This window comes from Coenobita brevimanus, chromosome 83, assembly GCF_032717465.1.
Source record: "Coenobita brevimanus isolate Jiangsu-jjx chromosome 83, ASM3271746v2, whole genome shotgun sequence".
In the NCBI taxonomy this organism is placed as follows: domain Eukaryota; kingdom Metazoa; phylum Arthropoda; class Malacostraca; order Decapoda; family Coenobitidae; genus Coenobita; species Coenobita brevimanus.
This window is the reverse complement of record NC_137036.1, coordinates 5,565,135-5,592,140: the sequence shown is the minus strand read 5'-3', so window position 1 is coordinate 5,592,140 and position 27,006 is coordinate 5,565,135. Positions and strand designations below refer to the sequence as shown.

Here is a 27,006-nt window from a genome sequence, read left to right as displayed (position 1 = left end):
TTGTACATAAAGTATAACTTCTCACTAAATGTCTTAGCATGTTACAGCACCTGTTCAATGACGTCCGTCATTGCCCGGGGTCCTTACGTCCCCACACACCTGCCACTGTGGTATTGTTAACCTACGCTATGCACCCACAATACCCCACAACAAACACTCACAGCACATTTCACATTTATTGTACATAAAGTATAACTTCTCACTAAATGTCCTAGCAAGTTACAGTACCTGTTCAATGACATCCGTTGTTGCCCAGCGTCCTTACATCCCCACACACCTGACACTAAGGTATCGCTAACCTACGCTATGCACCCACATAGTTCCTTCATGGACACTCGCTGCACATTTCATGTTCATTGTACATAAAGTATAACTTCTCACTAAATGTCTTAGCAAGTTACAGTGCCTGTTCAGTGATGTCTGTCATTGCCCGGCGTCCTTACATCACCTGCACACCTGCCACAACCTGTATCGCTAACCTACATTACACGCTGTAAAATTATCCCTTCACGAACGCTCACAGCACAATTCACTTACACATTACACTAAATCATACATAAATACATGACTACCACAATGAATCCACCCCTACCTCCGCAATTATTTACGTTCCTTAATATGGTACAACATGACCGTGATGCAGCACTTTCGCCTCGAGTGTTACGACACACTGCTACGTTGGCACACGCCACACTCCTTCACGAACACTCACAGCATGTTGGCCTTACATTTCACACAAATTCATAAGCATATACAGTGTCACAATCACAATAGCCATCCCTAAACACCTCTAATAATTCTTTCCCGACTATGGCATACAGGTAATGCCATCCGCATTCCACACTCTGGCTATGGCGTACGTAACGCATGCTAGTTCCAATATACAATGGCTGCAGAAAAAAATTTTACATTTTTGGCACAACAAAAAAGTTTACTTAACCTTTTTGTGTAAAGATTTTACTTGCACTATCCAGCAACAATCAGTGGGAGGAGGTTGGTATAATGTGAGCCCCTAGGCCGAGCTTCTGGTCACCAGCCAGCAACTTGGTTCGTGCCAGTGAGCTATGGGCTCTGATTGAGAGAGGTCGTCCTGTATGTCTCTCATCCAGCAGCATTTTTTCACTCGCGGACTTGACTTTGATTCAACAGTATAGGTCAAAACACATTGACAGTACAGGAGAAGACCTTTTGCTTGACCCTATTAGAAGAGAGAATGTTTGTGATACATGTAGCTGCAAATGTGAAGGTATCCAGACAGGCAGTTTACAACCTGAAATTTGTGGCAGCTGCACTACCATCCAGTGCAATACCATAGAGGAAACACGGGTCTGATGCACCACAGAAGACTTTGCCAAGGACAGACAAGATTCTCAAGTGTGAAGTGTTGTCTGACCTTGCTATAACAGCTTCTACACTGAAGGAGAAGCACCCAAACCTCCTCAAGGACGTGTCAATCAGGACCAAATAGCATCGTCTCCAGAAGGACCTCGATTTACCAGCTCGGTGCGCTGCTAGGAAGTTTTTATTCACTGAGGCTATGAAGAAGAAAAGGATTAATTTCTGCAAGAAATATCAGCACTGGGCATCAGAGGACTGGAAAAAAGTGATGTTCAGTGATGAAAGCACCTTCAGGCTGGTAAGGGGAACCTTGAAGATTGTGCATTGGCCCTGTACTGTGTCACTCTATGACCCAACATGCACTGTGAAAACAGTGAAACCTCCAGACAGTGTGATGGTTTGGGGTGCATTTAGTGGGAATAAGGGCAAGGGAGGTCTGTACTTTCTTCCAAAGAATGTGACAATGAAATGAAATAATTAAATTGATGTGTTAAGGCAACATTTGCTATTACACTGGGAATTCCGTGAGTGTAATTATTTTATGCATGATGGTGCTCCTTGCCACAAGTCAAAAGCAGTGCAAAAGTTCCTCAGTGACAATCAAATAGATGTGTCTGTGTGGCCAGGTAACTCCCATGACCTAAACTCAGTTGAAAATACTTGGAACATCATGAAAACCAAGGTGCAAGAGGCCAGACCCAGGAACATCAAGGACCTGCAGGAGGAACTGAAGAAGCTGTGGGTTAACATGGATGTCTCCTACTTTGCCAAACTCGCTGAATCAATGTCAAAACGACTGAAGAAGGTATTGAAACAGAAAGGCAACATGACCAAATACTAGATTTAAAAAGTACCCTCAATAAAAGTTAAATAAGTCAAGTTATCATGTTTAATTCTCCCTGAAAAATCAGCGTAAACATTTTTTTTTTTTTTTTGCAGCTACTGTATCATAAAGCAAGCCACTATAGCTTTCACACACTATAAAGATTAGGCACTGGTTTTTCTATATATGAATATGTAGTCACAGCATGCCCCAAGGCCTAACAACTGATAACGGGCACCATTTCTTCTCAAGATATATATCTATGTTCCATTGACAAAATCACTTCAAATTATGCTCAGAAATAATATTATCACACTCAGTTCACTGGGGCTTCAACTTGGGCAGAATGGGATGAATTAGTGTGATTTAAAGGGACAGCACACACGACGCAGCCTCACAGCCTGGCTCCTTGTGATTGACTAAGGTTTCTCACTATGGGCAGCCTCCTGGGAGGCTCTGCAGTGTTGCCAAGTGTTTACCTCAGAAGAGGAACGTGCCCACTAGAACGAGTCCAAATTTGACACAAATTGGCTGAAAAGTTTTCTTTTGATGAAATTTTTTGTTTTCTCACGCGATTCGCGTCAATGTGCATTTATGTGCCAAACCACAAAGAATGCAATTTGCGTCAACATGCCTGGGAAGGTTAATAGTGGAAATATCTGCTGTAGTTTCCCGTGGATCTGAGCCTGAGTGAGTTTGCCTAAGCAGGTCTACAGTTTTGTGTAATTCGGGAATTATACCACAAAGAAAGTTCTTGCCTCTAGAGAATTTCCTGAGGAATTCTGTCTTAAATTGCTCAAATGTTGAAGCTTTCAATAACTTGTCTGTCCTGAGCAAATTGCCTGCTGGGTATCGTTCTTGGTTTATTGTAGCTGAAAAAAAAAAAAAAAAAAAAAAAAACAGCTATTTTTCCTTTCTCATCTGTAATGTGTCTCCTAATGAAATACTGCTGACATTGTTCAATAAGTGTGTTTTTGTCAAACTTGTCTTTTTCTGTACCAAGAATTTTGGTACTTCATTGTCTTCATGACGAATATACACTGGAAACGGAGTATTACTGGAATTTTGTGGAGAAGGAACTGCACTATACTGTTTGTGTTAGCCTGATTTTCTTTTGCCCCACCCTCTTGGCCGCACCCACTCACCTGTGGGCCCGAGTAGGAGTTCTGAGCCAGTCTTTTCAAACTGATTTTGATTCTGTTTGCAAATTTTAGTGCTTTCTTTGTCATACAGAAACAAATTCAAAGTAAAAGTATATAATACAATACTATTTCGTGGTAAGGCTCATTATTCTGTCAGTAAGAACAATATTTATCTCAGCCAATCAGCAATGAGTAGAGTTGAAAGAGGGCGGGGCATCAGAAGGGGGCGGGGCACAAGAGAATCAGGCTAATGCGAACAGTATAGTACTTGCTCCATCTACATTAGGCATCTTTACTGTTTTTTTCTTGCACTTCCTTAACTTTTTTGCTTCTTTGTCTTCTTAACTTGTAGTGATTGATTTTCCTTACTTGTTGAGATTAACTTGCAGGCTTGTAGAGTTGTTGATAGACTTAGTTTATCACTGCTACTGATTCTTGTAGATCATGGAGTTGCAGTTGAAGTGGTTAGAAGCGAGTCTTGGTTGTTTGTTTAATTGCTGATTGTTGCTTGTAGAGGAGTTGCAGATTGCTTTGATTGGGACATTAATTGGCTTTGTTTACTGCTCGCCACCACTCTCAGCAAACGTAGTGAGGTAGATATCGTAGTTTACCATTGTAGCGGTTGTATAAACTCATAAGGAGTAGTTTGCCATGTTAGCATGGTCTTAGGTACTTATAGAGAGATAGGGAAGTCGATTATGGATCGTTTAGCTTGGCCAGAATAAAGTAGTAAGACGCAGTGTCAACGAGGTGAGTTACAGCACTCTTGGGATTCTGAGTTTTTATTGCACGGTTTTATCAATAGTGAGTTACAGCATAACGGAGCATGACCCTTGTGTCAGACCTTCTCTCTAGCCCCTCTTTCTGCTTTCTGATCTGAAGGAAATCTCTCTGACATTATATACAGCTTGGAGAGGATGTGGGTGTGTTTTAGTGTCTGGTAGATTTCCGTCCATGTGGACTAACTGACTAGAGCTGGTTACTCCAAGTGTTTGAATACGTCATGAAATTCTTGGTGGTCTGGACTACAATGATGTTTGAGATGCATCATATGGTTTACCCCTTAACTGTGGGGCATCACTTTCATGACGCTTGGGAGCAAGGGATATACCGCGGGGCGTCACTTTTGCGATTCTGTGTTATTTTGAAATCGCCCAGGCTTTCAAGTGGTAGCTTGTATCATCTATCAGTACTGCCAATGTCCAACACTAGTCAGCACTCCTAATCTCATCTGTACTCCCATCCATTGTTGACAATTTAGCCATTTCTCCCCGTTCTTGACTCCCCTCCCTACCTTCCCTCCATTACCCTCTCCTCTCGCCTGCCCGGCTGTGCTACGCTAAGTAAATCTTCCCTGTAATTTTCCACTTATTTCATCCATTGAAATAAGCCCTATGCCCTATTCTTATACCAAATAATATATACCAAAAAGAAATAAGGTAAGTGAGAGTGCCATACACCTGGAATTGGCTAATTATCACCTGACAACACTTCACGTGCACTCGTTCGCTAATTTTCGCTGTTTATTTCCCCTTGCAATATGCTGTATAATCTATTCTCGTACTAAAAATATATATAAGGAGGGAAGGGAGAAGCCTAAGTGATATTTACATTCACCTGGAACTACCTAATTTATAATGTATTGTCTAGATTTCCTCCCAATCATTTCACTGTTATATATTAGCAGCTCTCAAAAGGCTGACGTTCGCAGTAATGCATTTCCCTTGGTAGGCCTCCCCGGCCCACCCCTATCAGTTCACTGTAGTCTTCCAAAGTGAAAGTATGTCAGATTCGCTCCTGCTAACTTCCGCCGCTTTTTAGCCCCATGCAAAGGGCCCTGTGACCTTTACCCCCTACTAAACCTCGTGTGGAAAGAGGTAAACGGCTGACAATTGAAAGAGAGTGACTATGATCTTTCTGCTGAGTAAAACAGTGCAAGTGGAATTGTAAATAATGTGTAAATAATGTGTAAACAGCAAGTGAAAGCAGTGAATGTAAATATATGTGAACAGTGGAAAATAGTTTTATAAGTTACTTCAAGTGACAGTGCATAACAGTGTAAATAAAATAGAAATGTAAATAATGTAAATAAAATATAGAACATAAATAGAAATGTAAATGAGTAGTATTATAAGAATACGAATATATATACTAGGAGTAATGAAAGTGAAAGTTTCACTCTTGCATGTATGAATACTATGAGTTATGAGAGTGAAGGTGAAAGTGACATTCACTCTCAATGCTAGTATACAGAAAGAGAAAGAGAATGCTACGTATTTTACTGAAAGAAATTGAATGCCTACAGTGACAATTAACTATTATTACTGAAGGAAACTTATGGATAAAGACTGTAGATATATATAAGTGTTATATAGTAATAGAAATATAAACTGTGAGTGTTGTTATGAATAATGACAACACCAGCGGCGAACTAGCACAAGTGGGAAGGTTCATTGCTTTCACATTTTTTTTTTTTTTGGAGTATGGATTCCAAACTATTTGAGAATCATAGAATAGTGTTTTGAATGATAATATCAGGCTGTGGTAATCATATTACGGGTTGTTGGGAAGTATAAAATGGAGACTTCGTTATCCAACTTCAGAGGTCTCCACAAGTCCTACGGTACTCGACGAAGGCTCAACAAACACCCCAGGAGAAAGCTGAAGGTATGTTCCCTAAGCATATATGATTTTAATATTCTAGGACTAATAACTGATTTTTGGCAAATATTTTTAGAGAGTCTCTCGGAGCGCGAATATGCCCGCGGGAGCCGCAAGAAAAGGCAAAACAAGCCCGCGGTTAAAGGGTTAAGGATCCTTCATACTCTGGGACAACAAGGCTGTGGATATACATTATGTGAACTGACATTCCTAGTGAGAAACTGTATATTTCCAGCAGACACTACATCGTGTACATTGTGTTTATGAGCTATATACTAATGCCTATATAATGCATATATAATGTCTACACATCACTTCATCGATTCATCTTTAAAACTTATTGACTAATATTTCCTAAACCGAGTAAAAGAATATGGTAGAAAAAAGATCATACTCAAAATATACGTCAGTCTTTTGTTGCGTGCTTCTTCAAAGTACTCCTACAACCATTATTTTAAGAAACCGAACTTATGTTCAGATGCAGTCAGCCATGTAAGTTTCTGCCAATTAGATCCAGCCAGGGTAATTCATAAAATAATTATCAGATTATTGTTCTTGCTGTCAGTCACCTCCTAGATGTCTAAACTGAAGAGTTGTTGCTCACTGCTCTCTTGCTGGGTTATCATGGTAGCAACTGCCACACTCATTGATGCATAAATTATGAATGTCTGTTGTTGGGAATCTTCCTGGCCTTTGTAGGCGAAATTTTATTTATTATTTTGTCCGTTCCTAGTTTAAAAGCAGTACAACATATTCTCAAGCAAAACTCCAACCTACTCAACCAAACTGCCGCTAATTTTAACTGAGAAACATTTTTTAAAATATGTATTTTAGCTACCTCTGTCCAGCATAACTAATAAATAGAAAACTGTTTATCTGGTATTTGGTATTTACATAAAAAATCATGTGGAGGATATGGCGCTAGTAGTGTGAAATGGCACCACAGACAAGGTTAACGGTTGGTACAGATTAGACTTCTTGAGTGTATGCCCTGGCAGGTATTCTATTCTCCTTTGATAAGTTTACTTAGACAATACATTTCAGCAAGTGGAGTTCACCCCTGGACCAACTTTACTGGATTTTAGTAGAAGCCAGTGGATGGAATACTCTGCGTATTTTTTCATGGGTGGGTACTATGTTCTCGCCGCCCGTGGTCGTCCTGAGGCGGACCCGTGGGGCTTCGTACTACCATTTTCTCCAATGGTTTGGGCAACTTTGTTAATAGCACTATTGACTGTGTGCTCAGTGATGCTGCTTCTGCCTATCTGCTTTCCTGCCCACACACAAGAACCAGGCAGTGTAGACACCAACATCTTTAACTGCCTGCGTGTTCTCCTGCAAGAAGGTATCTATAGCCTATTTGATTTGATCTGATCTGAGAAGAGACGAGCCCTAAGCTTTTGAAAGCTGGCAGCTGATTTGTTGTCCCATTGCATTCATTATTAACGATGCATTTTAAATTATTATTATTATATGGGTTTCAATAACCGTTTAACAAGATTGCCCAAATAAAATGTTATATACAGTTATCTGGATAGCTCAATTAAAAAACGGGGCCTTACGAAGCTGATTTAATCACCTGGATAAATGTGAAATTTTTAGTCCTCGGAACAAAGCAAACACGTCCATGTAAGGTTTCACGAGTACCTCGACTTTTAGGCCCCATATTCAGACAAATTAGGGTAAATTATTTCATTAGTGAGACATTATATAAAATCTAACCTGGTAAAACATCGGAATTCAAATGAAAAATGGCGGGTAGACACCGGTGAAGAAGTTATAGTTCACTGTCACTTTTAAACATTTTGCAGCCCATACCTTGTCACAGCTCGGTTGTAAGTAGTAACTAGTTATTCGAAACGAAAAACACAGAAAACATACTGATAATATGAAAGTAGAAAGCATGATGCAAACTGATGCGATAAGAAAACACTCTCAAGATAATCTGAATATTCATCTGCTTTGTCAAGTGAGACATCCCATGAGTGGCCTGACCCCCCCCCCCATCTATCTTTCATCTAAATTCAGTGAATATTTTATATTTCATTGCAATTCTGATATTTTACCAGGTTATAATTTACAAACTATCGCAGTAATGACATAATTTACCTTAATTTCCCTGAACACAGGAAAAAAATCAAGGTACTTGTGAAACTTTACCTGTCCTTGTTTTGATTTGTCACGAGAATTCAAAAATGTCGCATGTATCTAGGCCATCTAGTAAACTTTGTAAAGCCCCGGTTTTAATTTAATCTATGCAAACAACTATATATAACATTTTACTTGGGTAATCTTTTTGTCAAACAGTTATTGAAACACATTTAATAAAAATAAATTAAAATGCGTCATTAATAATGTATGCACTCAGACAACCAATCAACTGCCAGCTTTCAAAAGCTTAAGACTCTTCTCTGCCCAGATCAAATGAAATAGGCTGTAGTTTAGCCTTTTCAAGCTATCAGTAATATTATTAACTTACTGAAAGCAAAGTTAAGTTAGGATATTTCAGTTAACGGTTATGCACAGTTCATTTAGGCTAATACCTGGTAATATTCGAAGTAGATCATTTTCTTGTAGGCATTAAAAAAAAAAAAAAAAAACTTTTCTCTTTTGGTTTATAATGCCCACTCAGTTTGAAAATGTTAAACTATATCAAGTGTTTAATAAAGTTACAGGAAAAAACCTCTCAATATTAGACATGGCAGGCCATCAGCTACTGTTGGGATCTTTATTATGTATTACTAAATTCTCTTTTGTCGTAACAGATATACAGAGAACTAAAAGTCGGTGGTGGTGGGATCGTGTGATGCTTGGGGTGTGGATGCTGATGATATTGGTGCTGACACAGAGCTACGTCGGCAACCTCATGTCCCTCCTGGCAGTCAGATACATCGACCAACCATACCAGAGACTTGATGACGTTCTTGACAAATCTAATGTTGGAATAATTCTGGTCCAGAACTCACTGGTCATCCACTATCTTAAAGTAAGCAATTGTTTTTGTAATGTAATTGAAAATCATGTACTATTTTTTGTTCAGTGTTCAAGAATATTTAGGTTGTCAATAAAGCAACCCAAGATGTTTTTTTTTTTTTTTTTTAAGCTAAACTAGTACTGCAGGAAATAGTGTCTAGTCACTCATAAAGTGTTCTGTGAGCTTCTCATATACTTATTGATAAAAGAATACCCTAATGCGAAGACCATTCTTCCATTCAGGAAAGTATTAACAAAAGTATTTTTTTATCAGTCCTTCAGCATTTGCAGGACAAACAATTAACTTACAGTTGGCCCCTGTTCTGAACAGTTCATGTACTTCCAAACCCTGACTGCCAGTTATTTTCACATTATACTGGATCGGTAATTGTTATCTGCTACAGCTTCACAAGTAGTATGTGTTACGGAAAGTTCAATTAATTTCCCTACGTTTCACCTAATAATGTAATCAAAAGCTTTCAATAAAGCTGAGGATCACTGACAGCCTTCTGTTTTTCAGACGGCCAAGTCGGGTCCACTCTGCGAGCTGGGGAACCTGATGGGCACAGAACGAGTGGCTTACAGATTGTTCGCTGAATTACCCCAAAGCCTGGAGACCATTGTACGGGATGGCAGTCATGTTATGTTTGAGAAGGACATCATATATAATATCGTATTGCCAAGGAGCTTTTCTCGCACAGGTTATAATGTGGTTGTCATGTTCATTAGAATTATTTATGGCCATACCTTTCTAGTCTGTGCTAAAAATGTAGCATATATCTGCTAAATTTCATGTCAGTGAGGTGAGGGGCTTCATACAACATGAACAATTAGAAAGGATTTTAAATGAAAATCACCGCCTGTCATTAGACAAATGGCAATTTAAGACCCTTTGGAAGAAGAATTGCTTTACTGTAATTAACAGTATAATAGTCCCATCACTTTATCCTCACTAAATATTTTGACAGGCACCTGTGATTTTTACCTGTCCCGGAGCAGCTACCTCACCACTCCTCTAGCCATGCTGGCCCAAAAGAACAGCCCTTTTATGCCAAGACTGAATAAGCTGTAAGAACTGAACAGTTTGTCAGTAGCTAAAATATTAAAGATAAAAATAGTCTTGTGTGTATTTACACACAATTTGAAAATACTTGATATCTACATCAAAGTCGAAATAGGCATGAGAAATAATTACTATGGTAGGTATATGCTGGGATGACGAATGTAATGTTTTAACCATTTTATTTTCTAAGACAGGGCTTATTCATTGGTGGAATCTGGCCTGTATGATAAATGGCAGAAATTCTCTCATCCTAACTCCAGCACCTGCAAGAACTCACCTAGGATCATCACCGTCACCTCTGCCTTCTCACTCAGCAACCTGTGGGTAGGTCCTGCCACGGACTTCTTGGATGGCCTGAAAAGCACTAGTTTGTTAGAGTTTACTTAATAACTTCCATACGTGTTTGAAAACTTTGCATTAAGTATATAATTGTAAATTTTATTTGTAAATTTACTGCAAATATCACTAATGAGTTGCATTAAACATGTCGCTTTTTCCCTACGTAGGATTTAGTTTACCGATGTTAATAGAATATTCTGGGTTAGTTGCTAAAGGAAACGATTACGGCATTACATGACATACTGCTCATTTTCAGGGCATGTTTGTGGTGTTGGGATGTGGGTTTGTAATGGCCGTTGTGGTGCTGGTGATGGAGCAGAGGTGTGGTTGGACCAAGTTGGAGGAGCAGGACCAGGTGGACACCCAAGACACACACACCACCACCACCACCACTGACAACGCACATCATTAGTACTAAAGACAAGCTTCACATGAAATTCATAATTCACTTCTTCAGCTTAAGCTTCCAAATTTGTAACAACGCAGAAGTTCCAAATTTATTGGTTTATTAATAAGTACACTGATATTAATACAAAGCCCCCCCCCTGGGGGTAGGGGGGTATCAAGAATACTCCCCCAGTATCCCTGCTTGTCATACGAGGCGACTAAAATGGTTGGTGGTGGGTTAGTGCCCCACCCCGTAAAAAGAACTAAAAAAGTGAGTAAAGCGCCTCGGACCCGGACGGACCATACGTTGACGACCAAGGAACTGACAAAGGACATTCCTAGGGTGGGAACGTGGAATGTGAGATGAGTGAATGATGAAGTGAAAGAGAGAGAGATTGTTCAGGTGTTTGAGGATGCACAAGTGGATGTATGTGGATTGACTGAAACTAAATGGAAGGGGGAAAGGGTGAGAGAATGGGAATATGGTTTAGGTATATGTGCAGGAGTCAATAAGAATGAGAGGGCAAGAGAGGGAGTATGTCTGATGATAAACAAGAAGTGGAAGGAGAATATAAGAGAGTATGGAACAGTGGGTGCAAGGATTGTATGGGTGAGGATGAAAGTAGGTATACAAGCATGGGTGATTGTATGTGCGTATGCCCCGGCAGAGGATCGAGTGGCAAGAGTGAAAGATGAGTTTTGGGCGAGAGTAGAAGCATGTATGGACAAGTTTGAGAGGAGTGAGAGAGTGCTGTTGATTGGAGACATGAATGGCAAAGTTGGGAATTTACGAGTGGATGGAGTGGTTGGTCAGTGGGGTGTGCCAGCTGAAGTAGATGGGAATGGAAGTGCTTTGGTGGACATCTGTGCTTATAGGGGGTTGGCAATAGCCAACACCTACTTTCGTCATAAGATGATCCACCGGTATACATGGAGAGTAATGAGGAGGATGGATGGTGACCTTGTTGAACGAAAAGCAATGATAGACTACGTCTGTTTGGATGAGCGAATGAGAAGACAAGTGTTGGATGCAAGAGTGTGGAGAGGGTGGGGGAATGGAGTCTCGGACCATCACTTAGTGATGGCCAAGGTAGAGCTGCAAAGAAAGTGGTTGAGGAGACGAAGGGGAAGACAGGAGGAAGCAGCTCCTGTGAGAAGAGTGGAGAAATTGCAAGATAGTGAGAAAATGACAGAATATAAAAGCATAGTGGAAGAAAGATTGGGAAGGTATGAGCTAGAGCAGATGGAAGGGGTGGAAGACTTATGTAAGATATTCACGGAAGAGATAGGCGCAGCGTATGAGGCGGTTTGTGGCGTGAGGAGGAGATGTAAGGGTGTGCAAGGGACAGCATGGTGGAATGATGAGGTGAAACGAGCTGTGGAACAAAAGAAGAAGGCATACAGTGAATGGTTAGCCAGTAGAGGTAGGGGAGAAGATGAGAGAGAGAGAAGAGAGAGGTATATGTGAGCAGGAGAAGGGAGGTTAAGAGACTGGTGAAGGAGAGTAAGAAGAAAGCGGATGAAGAGTTTGGGAGGAATCTGAGTGTGAAATGGACGGAGAGTAAGAACTTGTTTTGGAAGGAGGTAAAGAAAGTAAGGCAGTGTGAAAGGGGAAATAGAAGGGGAGTGAAAGATAGGAATAATAGATTGTTGGTGGAGAAGAGAGAGAAATTGAGGAGATGGAAGGAGCACTTTGAGGATTTGTTGAATGTTGAGAGTGAGAGCAGTGCGAGTATAAGTGGTTGGGGAATGGCTGGGAAAAGAGATGAGAGGAGGGAGGAAGAGATCAGTGGGGTGGAAGTAGTGGAAGCGATGAAGAAGATTAAGTTGGGAAAGGTCCTAGGAATTGATGGAGTGTGTGGTGAAATGCTTAGATATGGGGGTGAGATTGTTGTGGAGTGGATATGGAAGTTGTGTTGATTGGCTTGGGAAGAGGGAAGGGTTCCAGAGGACTGGAAATCATGTATAATTGTTCCTTTATACAAAGGAAAAGGGGAGAGAGAAGTATGTGGTAACCATAGGGGTATTTGCCTTCTTAGTGTGACTGGTAAAATATGTGGTAGAATACTCATTGACAGAGTTAGGCATATGACAGAGGAGCTAGTTGGAGAAGAACAAAGGGGATTTAGGAAGGGAAAAGGGTGTGTAGATCAGATATTTGTTCTAAGATGTTTAGTGGAGAAGTATCTAGAGAAGGGAAGGAAAGTGTATGCTGCCTTCATGGACTTGGAGAAAGTTTATGACAGAATAGATAGGCAAGGTATGTGGAAGGTATTAAGAATATATGGAGTGGAGGGGAAGTTGTTGAGTGCTGTAAAGAATATGTACGAAGGAGCTAGGGCTACGGTGCGAGTGGATGGTGAGCTGAGTGAGTTCTTTGATCTCAATGTGAAACTGAAACAGGGTTGTGTGATGTCTCCATGGCTGTTTAATATATACGTGGATGGGGTTGTAAAGGAGGTGCAGGGTAGGGCAGTGGATGTGGGGGTGGCTCTAATGAATGAGGGTGAGATTTGGAAGCTTCCGATGTTGCTGTTTGCTGATGATACAGTATTGTTGAATGAAGATGAATGGAATTTGCAAGGTTTGGTGAATGAATTTGGGACAGTGTGTAAGAGGAGGAATCTGAAAGTTAATGTAAACAAAAGTAAAGTTATGGTGTTTGAGAGGAATGAAGTCACAGAGTGTGCAGTGAGGTTGGATGGTGAGGATATGGAGAATGTGAGTGCATTCAAGTACTTGGGTAGTGTGATGAGTAAGGATGGAACTTTGGGGGATGAAGTGCGTGAAAGGGTACAGCAGGGAAGGAAGGTTGTTGGTACACTGAAAGCAGTGATGAGAAATAGGGAGGTGAGTATGGAAGTTAAGAAGTCACTGCATGATAGTATTGTGATCCCTACCCTGACGTATGGAAGCGAGGCGTGGACCTTGCAAGAGGGGAACAAGTCAAGAGTGAGAGCAGTGGAAATGAGTTACTTGAGAGTAGCATGTGGAGTGACGGGGAGGGACAGGTTGACGAATGAAGAAGTGAAGGAACGCTGTGGGGTGGATGTGGATGTGGTTGAGAAGATTAAGAGAAATACACTGAGGTGGTTTGGACATGTGAAGAGAATGGAGAATGAAAGATTGACTAAGAGGGTGTATGTAGGTGAGGTGGAGGGAGGGAGAGGGAGAGGTAGACCGAGGATTAGGTGGAGGGATGGAGTTGAGAGGTATATGAGGGAGGGGGGGTGAGTTGGGGGGAGGGTAGTCAAATGGTGGGTGACAGAGCGACATGGAGGCGTTTTGTCTGCGGCCACCCTTTGCGGGATTAGGGCGTCGGGCTATAGATAGATAGATAGATAGATGACAGATCCTCCAAGTGTCATTCACTGTAATGTTAGTTTGTTTGTTTTCATGGATGTCATCATTCACCTCCCAATATGTTTGTAGGTAAATATATTCCGAAACTTGAAGTATAGTCAGTGGTCTGTCGTCCAGTTATGATGACTGGTTGCAACAGGGGTATAATCTGTCTGATTATTAAACTATAAAACAGAAATAAGATGATTGATACGAAAATTCTTGATGCCAATGACCCAAAGATAAAATCACTACAAATTTGGTAAAAGTGCATAACCTATTGACTCTTGACTGAGCAATATTGCCTGGTACGAGCCTAAATGAAATTCTTAGCTGTATCAGGGTCGCCTGACATAATTTCTGAAAATTTTTGAAAGTTAATGTTTCTCTCAAGCGAACTATATCCGTCTTTCCTGGGCAAGAAATAATGTGTGCATGTGCTTATTCTATTTTTTGTACAGACAGAGACACAGGTATCTTCCAAAAGTTTAACGAACATAGCGCGGATAAACTGAACCATTTGAAACACGCACTATTAGAGATAGGGTTTTCATTGTATTTCGCCAGTTGTAAATTTTCTTTAGACGGGACTGGAAAGATAGTTGTGTCTTTGACTGTACACATCTACCGAAAAACAGTTATCATATAAGCTTTCTAAACTACTGGCTACATAAATGATCTCTTTACAATACTTAAGAAATACTATGAAAAATGACTATTTTGTGGTATGATTACGACCACTGAAGGAGTTGAGCTTGTGAGATATCGTAGTAACAATTTCTTCACCATCCTAACATTTTAATGGCGAAAAAAAAGTACTGTTGAATAGTTTAATAATTTGGTGAAATGGACTATTGAGACAGATGTGCACTGACTGTTTTGGTGAGAGGGGAGGAAGAGATGTTCACTGGTGTGGTGTAAGGCAAGCGGGAAATGTTCCGTGACTGGTGTGGTGGGAAGGGAGAAGGTGCTCACTGATTGGTGTGGTGTGAGGGCAGGGGTCGGTATAGACAGGGTGCCAGTGGTTATGAAAGGGCTGCAGGAGCCACTCAACCTTCATTGTTCATCTGCCGCTCCAGGCTGTAAGAGTATTACATGGCCACATTTGCCCCAGCACCTTGACTGTGAGTCATGTGGCACCGGGTTGTTGTCATTTTTTTTTATGCAAGGAAGAAGGACCAAAGGCTAGGAGCCCGCAAAACAGTTCCCTCCAAGAAAAAACAAAAACAATACAAACGAGAGCCAAATTCAAGATCCGTTCGTTTCGAGATGCCTGGACACACTGTGTTTGAAAGACTGGAGATCATAGGAAGTAGGAAATACAGACTGAGGGAGGCAGTTCCAAAGTTGACCTGTTGCATAAATGAAGGACTCGGAATAACAGTTAACTCTTGCATTAGAGAGTTGGACAAAAAATGGATGAGAATTTGTTGCTTGACGGGTGCTACGCACCCGTCGTAGAGGTGGAGGGAAGAAAGCGAACAGTTCAGAGAAGCAGTGACCATTTTGCTGTTGTCAGTCTTGGGAACGTACTTATTCCTACTCAATTACACACTTTGTGTCAAAGGCCATCAGATGTCAGATTTATGTAGCCTTGATCTTTTTATTGTAGAGAGAGAAGGTTTAATATCTTGTCTGGTCGATCAGAGAGACCCAGGAGGAGAGAGAGAATATTGCTGGTGATGTAGGAGAACGTCTGGGTAGGCCGTCTCTATCTCGTTATCTCTTAGTTTTGTAAGTGAGGTGAGGTGATGAACAGGAAGACTGAGGTTGATGGAGATTTACTGTGAGAGAGTTGCTTGACTGGAAAAGTTATTGAGTTTGACGTGACCCGTTGTATTGTCAGGGACAGTTGGTGCTGGCTGCCGCCTTCCCTCTCACTCTAGCTGTTACTCTCCTTCTTCCTTCTTCCCTGGCTCTCTATGGCTCCCTGAGATCCTACATGTGATTTTGGGGCATAAATCTACTGCCATGGCTTCCGATTTGGTGTCGTGTGTGTGTGTGTGTGTGTGTGTGTGTGTGTGTGTGTGTGTGCTTCCGGCTCGGTGAGGTGTGTGTGTGTGTGTGTGTGTGTGTGTGTGTGTGTGTGTGTGCTTCCAGCTTGGTGACGCGTGTGTCGGGCAGGTTTCCGTCACCTGATCATTGACGTCATCTTGTGCTGGGGATATTTGAGTGACTGGCTACGGGGAAGTGTATCTAACCTCTTCCTGGAAAACTCAGACACAACCACCTGTCTATTATATATTGTTACCTGTTAACAACTGTTACAAAATTATGAATGCCGATAACTGCTTCAATGACTGTGTAGTGCTTGGTCATGCCAAAGTGTCATACCTACGATGTATGTCAGTATTACAATTTTACAAAACATATAGTAACATGATACATTGTTACGAATATATCGAACAAACACATGAGTAAATACATGGAATTCATCATCATATTGTGGCGACATAATAACACTGTTGATACATAACATATCTCTATCTATGTACCTAGGCTGCTTCCCCCAAGGAAAGGGAGGTAGCCGAGACAGGACGACACACTCCCCATTTACTCATCCATTCAAACACATTCATTCGCATCTTAGCCCCAAAGGGGAGAACAGACAGATCCTCACCGCACCACACCGCACAAGGGTCAACTGCGCAATGCAATCAGTGACATCCGCAGCATAACTGTATATGTATAACAGACATATACATATTTTTGTACAATGGTAATACGATAGCAATACAGTGGCAAGTCTACAGTAGTCTATTGTATTAAGAATCAGGTATATGTAACGTATTTGCTATTTGTATACATATATATGAGATTTATCAGTATTTTTATATATAATGGATACATGTGTATTAGTTTTTTTCTATGCGAAGAAGAAGGAACCAAAGGCCAGGAGCCCGCAAACTGTTCCTTAAAGGAAAAAATAAAAACAATACAACAGAGAGCCAAATTAAAGATCCGTTCATTTCGAGATGCCTGGACACACTGCGATTGAAAGACTGGAGATCATAGGAAGTAGGAAATACAGACGGACGGAGAGTGTTCCAGAGTTGACATGTTGCATAAATGAAGGACTGGGAGTAACGGTTAACTCTTGCAATAGAGAGTTGGACAGAAAAGTGATGATTTTTTTTTTTTAATGCAAGGAAGAAGGAGCCAAAGCCAGGAGCCTGCAAACTATTCCTTCCAAGAAAAAAAAAAGAAAAAACAGTTCAACAGAGAGCCTAATTCAAGATCCGTTCATTTCGAGATGCCTGGACACACAACGATTGAAAGACTGGAGATCAGAGGAAGTCGGAAATACAGATAGAGGGAGACAGTTCCAGAGTTGACCTGTTGCACAAATGAAGGACTGGGAGTAACGGCTAACTCTTGCAATAGAGAGATGAACAGAAAAGGGATGAGAGTTTGTTGTTAGACGAGTGCTATGCGCCCGCCATAGAGGTGAAGGGATGCAAGCAAACAGTTCAGAGGGGCAGTGACCATCGAAATAGCGATAGAAAAGAGAAAAAGATGCAACAGTGCAGCGAAGAGACAGAGGTTAAAGGGAGCCAATAACAGGAGGAGAGTTAATGACACGAAAATCCTTTGACTCCACCCTATTGAGAAGAGCTGTATGTGGAGAGCCTCCCCACACATGAGAGTCGTACTCCATACAGGGGCGGATAAAACCCGTGTATAAAGTCAACAACTTGGGAGGGGTAAAGAAGGTACGGAGTCTGCTTTGCACACATAATCTCTTGGAAGCAGGTTTTACAAGAAGTGTAGTATGATCTTACCAAGATAAGTCCCCTGAGTTTGAAACCCCAAGTATGTTTAAGGATGATGCAGGATTGAGCTGGATATTATTAAACATTCGTGGGTACTCCTGTGGAAGATTTTGTCGAGTTGATAGGTGTAAGAACAGTCATTGATGCATTAAAAACAACTAGATTACTTTTACCCCAGTCAGAGATACGAGCCAAATCAGACATTAGGTTTGACAAATCCTCATCCCTTGTTTGTTTAAGTAACTGCTGAGATGGACGTTGCGGGTACTGAACGAAGCGGTGAAGAGTGGAGTCATCAGCGTATAAGTGGATGAGGTTAGAAGAACAGCTAAGAAGATCATTGATAAATAAAAGGAAGAGAGATGGTGATAGGACAGAGCCCTGAGGAACACAACTGTTGATAGCAACTATAGAACGACCAGAAAGGAAGCTGCAGACGAAGGCACACATAGAAGGATAGCAACCAAAAGAGGGCAGTTTGGATATTAAAGAGTTATGCCAGACTCGATCGATAGCCTTTGAGATGTCAGGTGCAATGGCAAAGCTTTCGCCAAAGTCCCGAAAGGATGATGACCAGGAGTCTGCAAGGTAGGTGAGAAGATCGCCAAAGGAGCGTCCCTGACGGAACCCATACTGACGATCAGAAAGAAGGTTGTGTTAGGAAAGATGCTTTAAGATTTTTCCATCAAGAATAGACTCGAAAACTTTTGAGACAAAGGATGTTAAAGCCACTGGGCGATAGTTAGAGGGTTGGGAATGGTCACTCTTCATTGGGACTGGCTGAATGAGAGCAAGCTTCCGCACGAAGGAAAGGTACAAGTTGACAAAGGCGAAAAAGCTTATCTAGGCAGGGTGTAAGCACAGAAGTACAGTTCTTGAGGACAACAGCAAGGACCCCATAAGGTCCATATGCCTAGTTAGTATTGAGGCCAGTGATGGTGAAAATACATTAGTTGAAGAAACTTTAATGTCAGCCATGAGGAAGTCAGAGGGGGAAAGTGATGGAGGAATAGCACCGGAATTGACTAAGGTGGAATTGAAGAAAGTCTGGGCGACGAGATCTGCTTTATCAGTAGAAGAAGCAGCTACAAAGCCATCAGAGTAGAAAAGAGGAGGGAAGGATGATGAAGTAAAGTTGTTAGAAAGGTTTATGGCAAGGTGCCAGTAGGTGCGGGAAGAATTTGAGTTGGAGAGTTGAGAGCATTTGGTACGGATGAATTATTTTTAGCAAAGCGAAGAATAGACTTAGCATGATTCCGAGTGAAAACATAAAAGAGATGTGATTCATGGATGGGTTGGCTCCTATACCTTTTATAGGTCTTCTCATTGTTGTGGACAGCATTAAAACAAGTGTGATTAAACCAAAGCTTTTTTGCATTAGTCAAAGGATATGAGAACGGAATGTATGCTTCCATGGCCACCATATTGCGCAACGCACACTCAAATGGCTCCCGGTCATGAAAACAATAATCGTTCCAAGGAAAGTCAAAGAAATACTGCCTGAGGGCCTCCCAATCAGCAGCCCCAAAGTGGCACAACCGACGTTTCTTTAGAGGGTCCACAGGCTGTACTGTAGCAATAGGACAGGTTAAGGTGATAAGGTTGAGACTGGAGGAATCCAACAGAAAGGAAACATTAACAGTGTAAGCAGAAGGATTAGTTGTATGGAAAAGGTCAACTATGATGGAACTCTCCAAGACGGTCAGTGATACGGGTAGGTTGCTGTATAAGCTGGAACAGGTCATTAAGGATAGAAGAAATGTAGACTTGTTCACCAGGTGGATCAGTGAAAGGAGAGGAGAGCCAAAGGTGGTGGTGAACATTGAAATCTCCTAGAATGGAGATTTAAGGGAAGGGATAAAAGGATAGGATGCGTTCCATCATAGAAATAAGAGAGTCGAAGAATTTTTCATTGTCTGTAGAATTAAAAGATAAGTAAACAGCCCAGATATATTTAATCAGAGAATGACAGGAAAGACAAAGCCAGAGTGTAGTGAATTCAGAAGAATCAAGTTCAGGAGCACGAAAGCAAAATAAGTCATTGCGCACATATATGCAACAGCCGCCTTTGGCGTTGAAATGAGTATGGAGAAAGTAGGAGGATACAGAGAAGGGTTTGCTATCAACCTCCTCTGACAGCTGAGTCTCATTTAAGAAGAGAGGGTGAGGTTTAGAGGAAGAGAGGTGGTGCTCGACAGCGAGAAAGTTAGAGGAAAGGCAGCGAATGTTGCAGAAGAGAAGAAGTGTCAGACAGTGGTTTCAGGCAATTCGTTGAGTCGTTACCAGGAGAGGGGCGGATGCTCTCTCACTCTCTCTGTGTGTGTATATATATATATATATATATATATATATATATATATATATATATATATATATATATATATATATATATATATATATATATATATATATATATATATATGTATATATATATATATATATATATATATATATATATATATATATATATATATATATATATACTATATTCTTCCCAGGGCTTCACTGTTTGATTGATCAGTTGCATGGTTTCAGACTTAGGTGAAGTCAACTTACTGTGTACTCATGTTTAAATCCATATTAGATAGTGGATGGAAGTGCTTATGAGTGTGACTAAGGATGACATAGTGGTTCTTTGTAGCTAATGTGGACAAAGATGGTGTAAGCACAACACAATAATCAGGTGCTATGTATAGACTTAATGCAAAAGTCTGAGATGATGTTGTGTCTGGACAAATTATGAAGACTTATGTGTTATGAGTGAAGTAGAAGAACTGTGAATGACCGATGCATTGACAATATATGAGTTTATCTGGAGCAAATGTGTAGTTGCAACGGTGATGAATGTCATGATTTCTTGAGACAGCCATTTCACAAGGGACTGTTCCAGCTTACTGAAATGTAAAGATGTATGCAGGACAAAGGTGAAAAGCATGTAATGATGTGGGACATTTATGTTCAGTTGTTGCTTCACTAGTGAAGGTGACAGTGCCCTGTTTCTTAGAGACCATGATGAGTCCTGTGTAAGGGTTGATGGTGACCAATGTGTCACCTTTCATAGAAGGGAAAGAGTATATCTGAAAGACTACGAACAGATCACCTGTTATGAATGGTACATGAACTACTACTGATGTCGATGTGAGAGATGCTTCTAAGTATGGGTAATATACCATGAGATTCTTTTACTCAAACAACGACTTCAAACCATGTTTATTTATGCCATGACTGATTATTTGACTTAAAACGTGAATTGGCAGTAATCTATTGGTGATCTTGCCATTACGAACACTGGCAATACCTTTCATGAAAGTTAGATAACGAGCCCTTGTATTGTCTGACTGAAGTATTATTATGTCAGTTGGAAAAGTATCACGTTCTCTTCCAGTGCATTTGTTTTCTCCACACTCTTCTTGTGTTGTTTTTTCTACCTTTCTGAGATTTTTCACAATCATCATCATTGCAATGTTCTATGTATCAGCTAGGTTCTGTTGATATGACAAGATTTTAGCTATCCTATTAAATTTGTTATTTATTTCTTCAAGATCTTACTCTGTAGCCAATCCAAAAATGTTACCTAGAATTGCTTCACCTAGATCGAACAAACCGCGTCTGTCACGTGTATGTGCGATGTTGTTAGTGTCCCTAAATGTCTCAGTCCCACGTAATGGGATATCCTGGATCATGGACAGCATGAGGGTTTTTTGCTTGTTCCAGTTTCCATTCTGCCAACTTAATGAATTCAGTCACTTCCTTCGTGTGATGAGCTTCTGGCGAAGATCTTATCACTGCTCCTAAAGTCCTATATGGTGTAGCAATGTTCTCCAACATCACTGGTAAGTCATTGATAGTATCCGAACTAATTTCATTACTCAATTCATCCTGTACAACTGCTGTCGAGGCTGTTGGGACTATAAGGCACCATTGCCTTAATATATGTTGAGGGTGTAAATGAGCCGATCCTCTTGCTATATACAAGGGAATCCATGGGACAAGTCTCCTCATCGTTACCTACCGAGGAGATAACTGCCGGCTGACGTATATGGACGTCACGATTCAGGGCGTGGAGCACCACTGGCTGAAGTGATATAGCGCACTCACTTTCCCGCCACCCTTTGAAAGCACGGCCATTTTCTATGATACCCATTGGGTAGGTAGAACCCTCAGGTACAGGTACCCCACGGAAGCACGGGTCAGTCTGTACCCGGCACTTACAGAGTGTAGAGTGATTTTTTTTTTATCCTTCTCGTCTGATTCCATCCCTCCATGCAGCGGGCCGATTGCATCATTGACCCCCGCAAAAGTTCTGTCCTTACCCTTAAGGAAAGGGCTCAGTGACTGAGCAGGTGTGTGGGAAATTGTAAATAGTAAACAGGTATACACAAGTGTTCTTTCTTTATACATAAGTGAAATGTAAGTTATTATAAGTTACATCTAGTAAGTGTTATGAAATAAGTGTTTTATAATAAGTTTTACCAGTGCATTGCAATAAGTGTTACTGTTTATGGTTATTTGTGAAACAATGATTGGAAATACCTTGAGCAACTCTATCTAAAGCAATAGAAGAAAACCAAAAGTGCATGGTAGGGTAAGAAAATGACCTGGTTGGCTGTAACTAAATTTTTTCCCTCATTACTCTGAAAATAATGTTGAACATGTGAGCATTAGCGTATTTGTGATGTAAAGTACAGAAAAGGTTGAGTATAACCTTAGTAATATTTTCATGTTGCTCGTGATTAGTACAAATTGGTCACAATTTCTGTACAAGTAATTACCTCATACTTAACCATACTGCATGAAACAAACAGCCAGAGCATTTACTTCTCAAAGTGCAATTACCCGTAATCGTGATGTCAAGTGCAAATATACAGTAAGTGTCATAGTAGAAAGTATTATAACTGATACAAGAAGTGATTAATAAAAACAAAGAGCTATTCTTTTCCCATACATCTACTGGCGCTCTAAAACGGGAGGAAAACCCAATGGGGAGACACATGGAAGGGGTGAAGACTCATCCTTGCGATGATGAGTAAAGAAAAGTTGAAAAAAATTAATTAGAATAATCCGAGAGGCCGGGCAGTGTTACAACCACCACTCTGGTCAATGCTGCCAACGCTAGCCAGCGAGACCAAGGCCACTGGCAGTGGCGCGCAACCGAATTAGCCCGCCAAAACACGGAAAACCAGTCATCTTTGACTTATCTTTCTCATCGATGGTACCACCTGGAGATCTCGGGATACTTTCATTTGAAAGAGGAAGAGTTGATGAGTCTTATGAGATTTCATTTGCTTCTCTAGCTATTATAGTTTGGCAGATATTAGGGTCTAAATTAAGGGTATTATTGCCAAAATCTCAGAAATCCCCAGTAAGGAGGAGTGGGCGACAGCCGAGAGGCCCTGGCGGCCGGGGGTTAAGTAACTAATTCAGTCATGCTGAGGAAGATGACAATGATGATGAGCATTACAAATTGGCTCTTGGAAGACAATAATTCTGCTCTACACTGCTCGATGTTTCACCTATTTAAGGAGTTTAAATCGATTCCTAGATCATGTAAATACTGTATTGTGGCATTTGCTGTAGCAGTCACACCCATCTTTCTTTGGTATGTGACCATTGTTTATTCCTGCATGTATTAATTTCTTCTTGTATATTGTTATCGTATGTAGTAGGTTGTTCGGTTGTATCCGATGCTTCATAACTGCTAGCTAAAGACGCCTTTTAAATTATCAAGGTGAATTAATTTTTTTCGCCTCTTGACAGGGACTTAATTTTTTTTTTTTTTTACACGTCAGACTCTGAGCATAGGCTTTGCAGCCTGCGCTCAAGGCCCAGTAGTCCTCCTGCATACCTTACACCTCTACATGTCACCACTTCGGCGCTAACACTCACCATGCATATTGAATACATGCTAGGGGTGTCTCATACAGGACTGGTGTATTGGTATTAACAGGGGTATTTTTATGACATGTCGGCAGGTCTTCTGATAGATAGGTAAAGTCTGCTTTTTTTTTTTTTTTTTTTTTACGAAATTCAAATCCTTAAACTGTTCCTTGCCCCAGCGGGGATTTGAACCTGGGTCCGGTAGGACTGCAGGCCACCTCTCTACCGATTGAGCCATCGCTTCTTTAGTGGCTGTTTTCTTAATAACTGTACAGTATATGAGCCTTCATATTTTGATGCCAGTTTAAAGCCTCTATTGTGAATGATGCCATAGAGCAGGTCGTTTGTGGTAATATTTGATTCTTTTGCCTTTTTATTAAATAACTGTGTCATTCCTTCCTTTGACATCGTTGATCGTTTCTTCACTTTTGTGTGTATCTCTTGGAATTCATGTAAACGAAGTATAGGGTAATCGTCATAATTGTATATAGGCATATCATTATCCCGTAGATAATGATATGGGGGTGTCTCCTACAGACTTGTTTATTGCATAACTAACTGATGCTTCCACTCTGGAAATCCAACATCCCAGCTTGCATAATTTTCGTTGAGATGGTGTCGCAGTACGTCCAACACTTTTTTGTTCTGTCTCTTGACCAATCCGGTGGACGACGGATGGTATGCCACGACATTAACCTTTTTTATATTGTATTGTTTACATCTTGTAAGATTTCAGAATTGAATTCACCGCTGTTATCATGTGGACTGTCGCGTTTTGTCCTTAAAAATGTGAGGTGTCATTTCATTAGGTACTTCTAGTTGTTTGTTATTACCTCCGCCAAGGAGGTTGTTTTCATCCCTCTCTGTCTGTTGGTTGGTTTGTGAGCAAGATTACACAAAAACTACTGGGCGGGTTTCCACGAAACTTGGTAGAAGAATAGGCCTTGGGCCAGAATAGACTCCGTTAAATTTTGGTGTGGATCCGGATAAAGATGCGGATTCAGGATTTTTTTCTCACTTTCTTTAACATTATGAGATAGAGCGTTTGTCGACATTTTCGTAAAATTTCCGGTAAATACAGCTTGGATCTTGATGAAAAAAATCAGGCTTATTTAGGATGTTGGTATCTGCGAATGTGTACAGTTTGGCGATGATCCATATAAAATTCCGGATGTAGCGGATTTAAATATGCTTTTATAGGGGGGTAGTCTTTTTCCAGCAGCATGTTGAGCCTTGGCGGAGGTATGCGCTCTGCTGAGTGCCATTGTAGTTTCTTCTATGATTTGGTTGTCTTGGGTTTACCCTATATAAGGTGTTATTGACTATTGTGAATTGTTTAAGTGGTATATGTAGCTTGGGTAATTGTATGTCATCGCCACTCTCCAGTAATTCTATATAACTTTAGGCCACGTGAGATGAAGTCTCTGTGCTTGCTAGATTTCGTCATGGTTGGGAATTGTTTCCCATAGACTTAATGTAGCGACATGAGTTGTCATTGGGTTGCGTGATAAGGCTTCAGCTGCTGATTTTATTTTGCAGTGTATATAGTGAATATCAGAGCTGGACAGTATTTCAATATGTTTGTATTTAAATACGTATTTAAATACATTTGTGTATTTTGAACTGTATAAATACATTGGTGTTCATGTATTTAAATATAGTATTTAAATACTTTAATGAGAATTTAAATACAATGTATTTGAATCCTCGAAATAAAAAATGTAAATACTTCTCTTACCAGTTAATTTGGCGATAAACCCGTTTTCCACGTCGCTTTCCTCCCAGAGAGGAGTTTTTCATGAAACATACTCATGAGTGGCTTATGATATGTATAAAGATGGATTTCATAACCATATACCAAATCAGGAAACTTTTGTAATGCAAAGACGACTGCTAAAGCCTCTGCTATAGGTCTGTACTTCATTTTTCTCTGCACCTTATGTTTGTCTGCTAGCGAATGCAACTGGATGATTATTTTCCACGCTTATCTTCTTGCATCAATACGGCCCCTAGTCCCTTAAGAGATGCATGTGTACAAATTATAAATGGTTTTGTGAAATTAGAATAGACCAAGCAAGGTGCACATGAAAGTTTATCTTTTAATTCATTAAATGCTATTTTTTTGTTCCTCTCCCCACAGAAATGTAGCTTGTTTTTATCAGTAGTTGAATTAAAAGTTCCTATATTTTAGCAAATCCTTGTACAAAAACACGGTAGTAACCTGTTAGATCTCGACATTGTTTTACTTCATCCACGTTTGTTGGTTCAGGGAAGCCCCTCACTGCCGTTATTTTTATCCTCCGAGGTGTGGATACCTTTTGCATCGTCTGTGGCCTAGGAATTTAATTTTCATCAAGCAAAATTTACAATTTGATGACTTTATTTTAAAACCAGCATTGGCTAGCTTCCGTAGAGGTGGTCCAATTTATATAAATAAGTAGGTGAATTTTGGTGTGAAAGGCAAACTACTCGGCTGGGTTAAAGACTATCTTTGCCACAGAACTGCTTATGTTGTTTTTCAAGGAATGAAATCAAACACAATTGAGCTTGAACTTGGTACCCAACAGGGAGGAGTGTTAAGTCCTACACTATTCAGCATTTTGATGAATAAAATATTAAGTGTAAAATTCCCAAATGGTGTGAGCTGCATCAGTTATGTAGATGATATTTCAATTCAGGCTAACAATCATCGTTTATCTATCTCTCTATCTATCGTGATAGTAAAATATCATTAGATTTACTGGGAGAGATGTGTGATGAGCTAGGCTTAATTATTTCAACCAAAAAGACTAAATTCATAACAAAAAGGGTCTAACTATGTAAATACTCTTTACTTGCAAGGGAGTCCACTGAAAAGAGTTGACTTTGTTAAGTATTTAGGAGTATATGTTGGGAATATTAGGGGAAAGAATGTTGAATTTGATTTGGTTATGACAAAGTGTATGAAAAGGCTTAGGCCTCTTAGAGTGATGTCTTGGAAGGGCCTGGGGGCATCTATTCCATTTTTTTTTTCTTTTTCTCTCGTGTTTTTTTAAGTTCTTTATTCATCTTTTTGCAGCAGAAATATATGCGAGCGTTAGTGAACTTACTAAGTCAATTCTTAAGGTTGTGACAGGTGGGAAGTTCAAAGTCTTCGATTAAATTTATTGCTTCATCCATGAGTGTTTTTTTAAACATTAATTTTTCCTTTCCTATCAAATCACTTTGACCTTTCCTAAACATAAGCCCTACTTTGAGAACCATGTCATATGCTTTGCCTGACACTATAATGAGTTCTCGTTTTTTATA

At 40.4% G+C, this 27,006-nt stretch overlaps 1 protein-coding gene across 1 annotated transcript; it reads left to right on the top strand.

The window, feature by feature from the left end:
• The first annotated feature begins 1,537 nt into the window (after positions 1-1,537).
• On the top strand, positions 1,538-10,751 carry LOC145409890 (glutamate receptor ionotropic, kainate 2-like). The gene is made up of 8 exons (XM_080280159.1): positions 1,538-1,772; positions 1,965-2,143; positions 7,009-7,309; positions 8,730-8,950; positions 9,458-9,638; positions 9,906-10,005; positions 10,195-10,324; positions 10,596-10,751. Exons 1-8 carry the CDS (start codon positions 1,538-1,540, stop codon positions 10,749-10,751), a joined length of 1,503 nt encoding a protein of 500 aa, XP_080136285.1.
• Positions 10,752-27,006: the final 16,255 nt, after the last annotated feature.